The 12,008-nt window shown below is 44.2% G+C and overlaps 1 protein-coding gene across 1 annotated transcript; it reads right to left on the bottom strand.

The window, feature by feature from the left end:
- Nucleotides 1–1,064: 1,064 nt before the first annotated feature.
- Nucleotides 1,065–3,777, bottom strand: LOC134345046 (alpha-1,4-N-acetylglucosaminyltransferase-like). The gene is made up of 2 exons (XM_063045182.1): nt 3,771–3,777; nt 1,065–1,705 (listed from the first exon to the last, which is right to left on the bottom strand). Exons 1-2 carry the CDS (start codon nt 3,775–3,777, stop codon nt 1,065–1,067), a joined length of 648 nt encoding a protein of 215 aa, XP_062901252.1.
- Nucleotides 3,778–12,008: the final 8,231 nt, after the last annotated feature.

Below are 12,008 nucleotides of genomic sequence, written 5' to 3'. Positions count from 1 at the left end.
TGGCAGGAAAATTTCCATTGATTTTTATTGTCAAATGTACAAGATACATAATCTGCTGAAGACAACAAACTGATATCTGAACACACAATTTTTAAAATGACATTTAACAACTTGTAGTTTCGCCATTGTCCATTCTAAGTTTCTAAATGCTATATTACCTCTTCTGAATTTAACTTGATTTTGGACTTTTCAAATTTGCAGCAGTTCAATGAAATGTATCTCTGTCTGTAAGAAAGGAGTTACCATGCATGATTGTTGATCTTAACTCTTACCTTCATTTGTACATAAACTGAGATCTAATGGACTAGAAATCAGAGCCTTGTGCTCTGCTATTGTCAGATGAAGATCTCAAGAGCATCTGTGAAACAGTCACTGTTATACACTCATATCTGGAGCTTCTTGTGCAGTACAAAGTGAACTGTAAGCTGTGTGTTCTCTGACTTTATGGTACTCATGCTTTTCAATCATTTCCCTGTATCCAAGAGTCAATTCAGTGTTCCCAGCAATTTCCTCAACATCGATATTTTCCTTTGCACAGAAATAATCCCATTTTCCTTGTTAACACTTCCTTAAAATATCCTGCCTTGAATTATGTAAATTATTCATGCAATTGGCCATTCTCTGATAATGCAGAAGCATCATTCTTCCAAATACAAAAATATTAAACACTTTGATAAATCTAAATGCAACAATGCAAAGTCCCCGATTACCTGAAATTTTTTTCTCATTCAATATTTTTCACCTGAAAAGCTTGTCAAATGTTGCTGCTTTGTTGTTCTATGGTGATCTGACTGTGGATCAGCTAGTTCATGATCACTGGCAAATACCTTCACTGCCAAGTTACAACACGTAAACCTGAGGTCGGAAATTGGACTTCAATTCCGATGGCAATTACATTTAAGAGAGGGGTATTGAAACAGATTGGAACACTGGTCAGAATGCCAAGTTCAATAATGAATGCATTCTGGGTTGCAATTTTTGGCATATGAGTTTATGTATTTTGAGTCAGTATGTTTGGAAAATCTGTCAATTTAATTATGTCACTCATTGTACAATGTCTGAAATCATGCTGTACTATTGCTGGATTGAATTAAATTTTTGTATGTAGTTGGACAATGCAACTGGAAAAGATGTTCCATTAATAATCCACTTCCAGCAACAACTTTTCTTTTCTTGTCGTTATTCATAAAGTTACAGACAAGTGCTCCATACGTATCTGAAAAGGCTTGTTCTATATGCTCTTTATTCCAGGGTGCATAGTACCTCTCCCATGCTGGATATGGGACTGGATAGAAACGGTTTGTGATCCGTATAGAGATGCCATTGCATTGATTGCCAATGAAGGTGGCTAGTTTACTAGTATTGCACCATCTCTTCACCACACGTAAAATCAGTTGAGGACCTTGGTGACCCCAAATACCTACACTGTAATGGGCCGCAAAATCTTCCATGCAATTCCACAAAAAGCTATGGTGCTTGTAATGGAAACTGATTGCTTCATTACTGAAAAGATCTGGGCTTTGTGGACAGGTAAAGTTATGAAATGGCATAAACCTCAGTGATATAATGTCAGTATCCAGGTAAATGCCTCCATATTTCCAGATCAACGCTAACCTGCATCCATCAGCAAGTATATGAGTCCAATATTTCTCCTTTTTTGGATTTACCTGTAGAATAAATGACAAGGAAGAGTTTTGTTCATTATCTTAATTCCCTTTCTTTCTAACCATCATTTCTCCATCTGTCATAATCTGGTCTGTGAGGTCCGCTTTCCAGTTTGCAGTCCGGTCCATGGACTCCAGACTCCAGGTCTTCTGGCTGTCCCTTGTTTCAGTTGGGTTTAACCATAGGGTCCTTATGAGCGTCTTGGGGCTGGGAATATAATTGGCCCTGGGTTCGAGTGTGGGTGCTCGTTTGTCTCCTCAGTATCCCGTCCTTTCCTCCGTGGGGTAAGTCAGGCCGCCTTTGCCATTACCTTGAGGCTGGACTCTTCCCTTCCCTTCCCTTCCCTTCACCTTCCTCCGGAAGCCTTTGCCTGAACACTTGCCTGCAACCTCTCCTGTATCGCTGTCAAGTTCTGCCGCCGAAGCAAGACTGGAGCCTTGCTATCTCTAGATAAGGAACTGTCTATCGTTGTTTTGAACATCTCAGTGTCCACGCGTTCGCTAGGTAGGTCTGGCCATTTGCCGCTACCTTGTGTTGGGAACCGGCTCTGTGTCCATGCCTTCACTAGGTAGGTTCGGCCGTTTGCCGCTACCTTATGTTGGGAACCTCTTCTGTGTCCACACCTTCGCTAGGTAGGTCCAGCCATTTGCGGCTACCTTGTGTTGGGAACCGTCTCGTCATATTCAGCATTCTGTGTTCTGTGTAGGAGTCCCAACCCCACATCCTGTTCCCAAGGAGGGGTCCCAGCTCTGTGTTCTGTGTTTGAGTCCTGGCCCTACATCCTGTTCCCAAGGAGGGGTCCTGGCTCTGTGTTCCATGTTCCTGTCTCTCAAGTCCAAGGCTCTGTGTTCCCATGCTCTAGACCAAGGCTCCGAGTGTCCAGTCCTCATCCAAGTCTCCGAGGTTCTTGTCTCCCAAGACCACGTAATGTCCTCGCCTAGTTCCAGGGCTCAAGCCTGAGTCAAGACCCAGGTTCTGGGTCCTGTACAATCTCTGGTTCGGTGTCCTCGCCCATGCTTCTAGTTCCCAGTTCCTTGTCCTGGTCCCACTTTCCTAGCCCAAGTCTGTGTTCCTGACCCAGCTCCTAGTCTGTGTCCTGTTCCGTCCCCAAGCCTAGTCCAGCCCAGTTCCTAGTACTTCAGTGTCTGTGTCTTGCATTTGGGTCTGCTCCCAGTGCCCCCCCCCCCACCGCTTCTGACACCATCTATGTTTCTCTATTGTGTTTTATTATCATTGATAACTATCTTTGTCATAACTTTGTATAATTCCATGAGGTTACTGTTGTCCAGAGAAATCTATAAATCTCTGAACAGAAATGAGGCAAAGATTGTGGAAAGAGACAAAGAAAAAGTGTTTTTTTATGTGGTTGCAGGAATGGATGTGGCCTTTTTGTGAGAGTGTCCTTGCAGCCACAATTTTGTGAACTGTTTAGTAAACTAGATCTTCCTCAGGGAGAGCTTAAGTAGAGCAAATGCACATGGACACAAGGAGTTTTTGTTGATAATCTGCAAAACCCGAGTTTATTCTCAGACACGAAGCCATTTATTATGTAAAATGGCATGATTGCAGAAGGAAACTGCAGACAGCCTGTGATCTGATTGTCTAGACCAAGTGTTTGGCTGATGTCACTTGAACCAGTCTGAGTTGGAAAGAACAAAAAAAGTCACCTGATGCACAAGGCTGAAGTGAGAGCCATAAAACAATACAGCTGTTGTCTTTGGCCACTCAAGGAATAGCTTCCAGCAATCATCAATTCAGGTTTAAATCCAACCGCTGTGTGTAAGAAGTTTGTATGTTCTCTCCATGTCCGTGTAGGGCTAAGGTCAGTGAGTTGTGGGCATGCTCTGTTAGTCCCAGAAGAGCAGCGGCATTTGTGGGTTTTCCCCTGCACAAATCTCATTAATTTGATTTGACACAATAATTTCACTGTACATTTGAATGTGACAAATAAATCTAATCCTTATCTTTAAGTGAATCACTTGAATATTTCAGGACTGAATTCCAACTGCAGTCACTCTGCCAACTTTCCAACTGATCTACAACCTGCTGTAGCCTTAGACAACCCTCCTCAGTATCACTGACATCACTGACCACTGCAAACTTACCAATCATACTGCACCTCCGATATTCACATCAAAGTCATTGATGTTAATAAAAAGTCCCAGACACGATCCCTTTCACACACTTCCAATCAGAAAAGCAAACTTCCACTTCTACCCTCTGCTTCCTATCATGCACACAATCAGCACAAAGTAACCTCACCATCTGAGACATGCTTTTTTTTCATTATTACCATCGGGGATAAATGAGGTACAAGAGCCTGAAATGAGATGCATGGAGATCATGGCGTGAGGATGAGATGTTTTGTCAAATGTTTCTGCAAAACTAAGAAACAAGTTGTGTTTTCAATAGTGACCATATCAACTAAAATATATCAAGATTAAAAAGTGCAGATTAATCATATCATTGATGGCAACAAATCATTCATCAATAAATAGAAAGTGTTATATTATGAATGTTCAGCATTTACTGTGCTGAAGATATTGAGACCTGGAGTTACCATGAAACTTTTGATTTCATCAGATACGGACAACATGTAGCACAAAAATACCCAATGCTAGAAACACTCAGCAGGTCATGCAGCATCTGTGGAAGCAGAGCTTGAGGTCCAGGTTGAAAACCCTTCGTCAGAGACATGATGAGAGAAACAAAATTAGTTTTAAATTGCAGAAAGTGTAGGGTGGGATGGGAAGGACTCGTGGATGGATAAGACAATGGAAGCAACTTGTGACAAAGAGAAATAGGGTGGGGCCAAGATATCAGCATTTCCTCTCCCACTCTAACCTGCTCCCTCCTGATCCTGCAGCATTCTTCACACAAAGAATAGAGGAAATCCTGAAGAGAGAGTTCAGGGAGTTGGGTAGGAAGCTGAAAAGCAGAACCTCCGGGGTGTAATCTCAGGATTGCCTCCTGTGCCACATGCTAACAAGTGCAAGAATAGCATGATCAGCTATATTAATGCGAGGCTGAGAGACTGATGTATGGTGCAGGGCTTCAGGTTCCTGGATCATTGGGGCCTCTTCTGGGGGCTGTACGACCTATGCACCCGAACCCGAAGGGATCCAATATCCTTGCAAGCAGGTTTAATAGAGCTGTTAGAGAGGGTTTAAACTAATTTGGCAGGGGGATGGGAACCTGAGTGATAGGGCTGAGGAAGGGGAAAACAGAAATAAATCAAAGATAGCGTGCAGCAGAGATGATAGAAAGGACAGGCAGGAGATGAAGGATAATCACAGCCAGTTGGATGAGTTACAGGGCGATAGAGGCGTGGTGCAGTTACAACAGAAAGCAACTAATACTGGACTAATAGTGTTATATTTGAATGCACACAGCATGCGAAATAAAATAGACGATCTTGAAATTCAGCTACAGATTGGCAAATATGACATTGTGGCCATCTCTGAAACTTGGGTAAAGGATGGTTGCCATTGGGAGCTGAACATCCAAGGATATACGGTGTATCAGAATGATAGTTTAGTAGGCAGAGGGAATGATGTGTCCTTTGCATAAGAATAATATTAAATAATACCTAAGAGCTGGGTTTTTAGAATAGTTTGTTGTTGAGCCCACTCGGGGATTGGCTGTGCTGGATTGGATGTTGCTCAATGATCCGGAGGTGATAAGAGAGCTTAAGGTTAAGGAAAGCTTAGGAAACAGTGATCACAAGATGATCAAGTTCACTTTGAAATTTGAGAAGGAAAAACTAAATTCCAATTCATTGGTATTTCAGTGGAATAAAGGAAATTACAATGGCATGAGAGGGGAATTGGCCAGTGTTAACTGGAAAGGGACACTAGCAGAAAGGACAGCAGAGCAGAAATGGCTGGAGTTTCTGCGAAAAAAGACGGCTGTGCAAGCAAAATATATTCCAAATAAGAAGAAATTTTTGAACGGAAGAAGGACATTACCGTGTCTGATAAGTGAAGTTAAAGCCAATGTAAAAGCAAAAGAGAGGGGTTACATTGAAGCCAAAGCTAGTGGCAAGATAGGGGATTGAGAAGTTTTTAAAAACTTGCATAAGGAAACTAAGAAGTTTATTAGGAAGGAAAAGATAGACCATGAAAGGAAGCTGGCAACTAATATATCAATGAAGATACTAAAAGCTTTAAGTATATAAAAGGTAAAAGAAAGTTGAGAGTAGATATAGGACCAATAGAAAACAATGCTGGAGATATTGTAATGAGAGATGGAGAGGTAGCAGAGGAACTGAATGTGCATTTTGCATCAGTTTTTACAGTGGAAGACACCTGCAGTATACCGGACATTCAAGAATGTCAGGAAACTGAAGTGTGTGCAGTGAAAATTACACTGAGAAGGTGCTCAGGAAGCTTAATGGTCTGAGGGTGGATAAGCCTCATGGACCAGATGGAATGCACCCTCGGGTTCTAAAGGAAGTAACTGGAGAGTTTGCGGAGGCATTGACAATGATCTTTCAAGAACTAATAGATTCTGTCATTGTAATGGGTGACTGGAAAATTGCGAATGTTACTCTGCTACTTAAGAAGGGTGGGAGTCAGCAGAAAGGAAACTATAGACCTGTTAACCTGACATCAGTGGTTGGAAGGTTTTTGGAATCAATAGTTAGGGATGCGATTACGGAGTACCTGAAGGCACATGACAAGATAGGCCAGCAAGGTTTACTGAAATGAAAATCCTGCCTGACTAACCTACTGCAATTTCTTGAGGAAATTACAAGCTGGGTAGACAAAGGAGATGCAATAGATGTTGTGCACTTGGATTTTCAGAAGGTATTTGACAAGGTGCTGCACAGGAGGCTGCTTAGCAAGATAAGAGCCCATGGAATTACAGGAAAGTTACGAGCATGGGTGGAGCATTGGTTGGTCAGCAGAAAGCAGAGAGTGGGAATAAGGGATCCTATTCTGGCTGGCTGCTGATTACCGGTGGAGTTCCACAGGAGTCAGTGTTGGGACTGCTGCCTTTTACAATGTATGTCCATGATTTGGACAATGGGATTAATGGCTTTGTGGCTAAGTTTGCCGATGATGCAAAAATAGATGGAGCAGTGGGAGTGTTGAGGAATCAGAGAGCCTGCAGAGAGACTTAGATAGTTTAGGGGAATGGGCAAAGAAATACAATTTTGAAAAGTGTATGAACATGCACTTTGGTGGAAGAAATAAACAGGCAGACTATTATTTAGATGGGTAGCGAATTCAAAATGCAGAGATGCAAAGGGACTTGGGAATCTTTGTACAGGATACCCGAAAGGTTAACCTCCAGGTTGAGTTGGTGGTGAAGAAGGCGAATGCAATGTTGGCATTCACTTCTGGAGGTATAAAATATAAGAGCAGGGATGTGATGTTGAGGCTCTATAAGGCACTCATGAGACCACACTTGGAGTATTCACTGCGGATCTGGGCTCCTTATTTTAGAAAGGATATACCGACATTGGAGAGGGTTCAGAGAAGATTCATGAGAATGATTTTCAGCAAATGAAAGGGTTACTGTATGAGGAACATCTGGCAGCTGTTGGGCTGTATTTCCTGGAGTTCAGGAGAATGGCAGGGGGATCTCATAGAAACATTCCGAATGTTAAAAGGCCTGAACAGATTCGATATGGCAAAGTTATTTCCCATGGTAGGGGAGGCTAGGACAAGAGGACATGACTTCAGGATCGAAGGACATCCATGTAGAACAGAGATGCGGAGAAATTACTTTAGTCAGAGGGTAGTAAATCTTTGGAATTTGTTGTCACGAGTAAGGCATTGTGTGCATTTAAGGTAGAGATAGGTAAGTTCTTGATTAGCCAGGGCATCAAAGAGTATGGAGAGAAGGCAGGTGAGTTGGGATGATTGGAAGAATTGGACCAGCCCATGATTGAATGGTGGAGAAGACTCAATGGGCTGAATGGTCTACTTTGGCTCCTGCATTTTATGGTTTTATGGTCTTAATACCAGTAACACCAACAAGAGAAAATCTGCAGATGCTGGAAATCCGAGCAACGCACACAAAATGCAGGAGGAACTCAGCAGGCCAGGCAGCACCTGTGGAAATAAGTACAGCCGATGTTTTGAGCCGAGACCCTTCAGCAAGAAAGATAGCACCATCCTTTTGCTGACAAGGTGCCACAGTTCCAGGTCAGTGAACTGTCTGCTAATTTGCAGAGGTCAAATGTCAGCTCGCAGCCATGCCCTAACAGATCCATTAGATCATGACACAAACAAATCATCAATCCATTGTTCACAGTTGCAATCAACACTTCTCTCCCTCTCTCTGTCTCTCTGTCCCTCTCTCTCTCTCTCTGTTTTTCTGTCTCTCTCCAATTCTGTGTCTCTTTCCCTCACTTTCCCTCCATGTGTGTGTGTGTGTGTGTGTGTGTACCTTTGTCTGTGCATGTCCGTGTTTCTGTGTGTGTTGTGTATGCGTAGACGTACCCATTCTAAGATTGTAAATGTGATCTCAGATTCTGTCAATGCATTAACCATAACAATTGCAATAACGTTGTGGATATTTCCTTGAACTACTCCCAGAGGCAGAGATTTCAACAGTTGTTAATTGCCATCGTGTCTTGATCTCGAATCTGTTGAATGTGCTGGCCCCATGCAGAGGAAATATTTTCTTAATTTGACTTTTCCAATATGACATGAAAGCCTGTGTTTTAAAGACAATCCTTTTTCACAGCTGCCACTACACTGAAAATAACACACAAAATTCCAGCTGAGCCACGGCATAAGGGACAACTCTGCTGAAGGTTTGCTGTCATGATGCCACAAATGGTTGGCATTGGGTTTCCATCCATCATCCCATGGGATCTCCAAGGCAAAACATGACATTATGCTGGTGAGAACTCGAGTACCACTCCCAACCTGCACTGGTAAGAAATGGCATGTTAACTGTGAGGAGTATGTTTGGTGCTTGAAAGGCAAAAGAGTGCAAATGGTGAAAATCTGAAATAAATCTTAATGTACCATGGGAACACTGGTCAGGCAGTACAAGTAGAGTAGAAACCAAAAATTAATGATCCAATTCAGTGAAGCTTCACTGAACTCAGAGGAGATCAAAAACAGAGATGTTTCAAGTTGCAGAGCTGAGTGAGGAGTGGAGAGGATAAAGTGAGTGACAGTGATAGGATGGAGACCAACAGAGACAGAGCTACATGAGCTGTGGTGGTGTGAGCTGAGAGGGTGTTGATGGCTGGTTAATCATAGCTGATCTCTGTGAGGACGTGTGAATAGGAGAGGAGAGAAGATGGAGAGAGGGGAAAGACAGTACAGGAACGAGGAGACATAGAACACCACAGTTACTGGAATCTGACAGGAAATAGTATTAATGGTAAGACTCTTGGCAGCGTAGAGGATCAGAGGGATCTTGGGGTCCGAGTCCATAGGACACTCAAAGCCGCTCTGCAGGATGACTCTGTGGTTAAGAAAGTATATGGTGCACTGGCTTTCATCAACCGTGTGTAACATGCTGTTGGGTTTCACTGCTGTGTAACATGCTGTAAGGTTTCACTGATAATGTAATGGTTTCTCTGTAGCAGCAATGTTTGGATTTCGACCAGAGGAAATGGGGTTAGGAATGCTGTTGTTCTTTCTTGTGAGCTGGAAGAGAGATTTTCACCGTCATTTGGCCAGGAAGAGATGAGGAATGAAGACACGAATGGAGAGAATTGGTGGGCCGCCGGACGGGGTGGACTTGGAGCGAGGGTCCGAAGGGCAGCGACAGTCAGAGGAGGTCGATGGTGGACGATCGACTTATCAGTGAGCTCCAACTTTGCATAACAGACTGTTTAATAAGATTGGGTCCTTTTTTTTCTTTTTTTCATTTCTTTACAAACCATATAGTGTATGTAAGAATTATAAATCTTAATCGTTTAATCTCATATTGTGTACTGTTTGTCATTTCGAGGTACTGATTTGTAATGGGGACACATCGCGCAGCATCCACCCAAATGAGATTTCTTAAATTTGGCCGGGCCGGGGGTTATCACCCCCTATATTATGCCGCTAACCGAAGAGAGAGTTACAATTGTGGGGGCTCGTCCGGGATTGATTTTGTGGATGCTGTGTGATTACCCTAAGCAATGAACCAATGATATTTGTAATCCGGATGAAATGCTAAATCCACTGTTAAGTACGGTTGAAGTTGCGATTTTGAGCGGAGGCTTGATAAAATGGCTGGCGCAGCTCTTGTTTTAATGCAGACTAGTGCTGAGGTAGCGGTAGCTAGGGATGGAGATTTCAAAGACAGGGTTCTCTCGTTTCTGATGAGTGAGGGGAAATTGTGGTCAGATTTGGAATGTCTAATTAGTCCACGTCCCCTGGTGAAGAGTGAGAATTCTGAGTTAGTATCTGTCCTTAACTCTCTGGAGAATAAATGGAAAAATCAGATTGAAATTCCTAGCTATGGCAGGTTCCGTCTATTCTCTGGAATAGCACCCACCCCTAAAACGGAGGAGGAGTATGAGACTTGGGTGGAGAGGACCTCTCAGTTGTTTGATGAGTGGCAGTGCTCTGATGATGAAAGGTGACAGAGATTGGTTGAAAGTTTGAATGGGCGGGCCGCTGACATTGTGAGAGCTGCCAGGATGAAATCTCCCATAGTGACAGCTGTCAATTATCTGCAAGCACTGGACAATGCTTTTGGTCTGACTGGAAGCCCAGTGGTGCTCATGGTGGGGTTTCAGAACATGCATCAGGAGAAGGGGAAGAAGCTTTCTGCTTTTATTTTTCAGCTAGAGAGACAGCTAAATTGCTTGCAGTGCAGAGGGGTCATTCAGATGACTGAGGTGGATCAGTTAAGAATGGACCAGATAGCCAGGGGCGCCCAGTCCCATGACCCGATTGCATGGGGTCTCCAACAGTCTCGTATGATGCACCCTCTCCATCTTTTGTTGAGCTGATCAGAGGAGAATGCAGAAGAGGCACGAGAGGACTCTGTCAACAGGGTACAGTCCTCAGTAGTACTCCCCTGCGGTGAAGTGACCACAGATAGCCTACCCCGGGGAGCAGTAGAGAAGAGTGTGGCAGAATTGAGAAAGGAGATATGTTGGCTGTTATCAGTCGGTGTGACCCCCCCCCCCCCATATGATGGATCTGATGCGGGTGGCAGATTCCCCAAGAGGACGAACAATGCGGAGGGTTGCTGGTGGCAGGTATCATGCCAGAAGGAGAGTGAGCCCCTGGGTACCTCAGCAGGGAGAGTCATTGGGAAAATCTAGAGGAGACCCAGTGGGGGAACGGCCTGGTGTCTCTGGGGGAACACATTCCCAGCAATGCACCAAGGAACCCCCGAAAGTGAAAGGCCCAATTCCTGAAGGCTTAGTGGGTCCATGCTCCAGTGTGTCGCTACGAATAGAGGGTATTTATGCTAAAGCCATACTCGACACCGGGTCACAGGTCACATTGTTGTACCGTTCATTTTACAACTGGTATCTGAACCATTTACCATTGACACCATTCAGGGCTATGGAGATCTGGGGGCTTAGTGCTACTGATTATCCATACAACGGCTATTTGTCAGTGAAGTTGGAGTTCTTGGAGTCTGATGTGGCAGTGTCTGAGGTCCTTGATACATTAGTGCTGGTTTGTCCGGACCCTGTTGAGAAGGGTGGCTTTTCAATTCTGGTGGGGACCAGCAGCCCTCTTGAGCTGCTTTTGAGGAAGTGTGTGGAAGTATTGGGCGGATACTGAAGTTAACCGAGGGACTGTGTGGATCATCCAGTGGTATCCAATGGTGGTACGGCCTGGGGAAGTAGCGAGAGTGATGGGGACCCCCAAATTTCCTGGAGTGCTTGAGGGCAAAGACCTCTTCGTGGACACTCCAGAAGACCAGGATGGGGAGTTGAGATTTCCTGCTGGGGTACTGGTGAGGCCCAATTTGCAGAAGCCCTCGGTTGTACAGGAATGCAGGATGGCAGTGATTGTCAGGAACACTATGAAGTGGGAGGTCACCTTCTAGCAGAGGATGCTCCTGGCGCATTCATTCCCAGTGACGGTAATGCTTAGTGCCCTGCGAGGCATGCCGAGGAGAAACTATTGGAAAAGGGGGGGAAAGTTGACTGCTGGGTCATTCAACTTCGGGGACTCCCTGGTTCATGTGGGTTGGAAGAGGAGGCTGGTAGAGAAGATGTTGAAGCTGGAAGGTGTCTTTTCCACTGACGAGTTTGATATTGGTTGTTCCAAGAGCATGTGTCACACTATCCGGGTGACTGAGAACACCCCATTCAGATAAGGGTCACGGCCAATGGCCCCTGAGAGGTAGAGGACATTTGGCAGCATTTGTGTAAGTTGAAGAAAGCTGAGATCATCACCAAGTCCCAAAGC

This window comes from Mobula hypostoma, chromosome 4 (assembly GCF_963921235.1).
Source record: "Mobula hypostoma chromosome 4, sMobHyp1.1, whole genome shotgun sequence".
Taxonomy (NCBI): domain Eukaryota; kingdom Metazoa; phylum Chordata; class Chondrichthyes; order Myliobatiformes; family Myliobatidae; genus Mobula; species Mobula hypostoma.
This window is presented reverse-complemented; position numbering and strand designations above follow the sequence as displayed.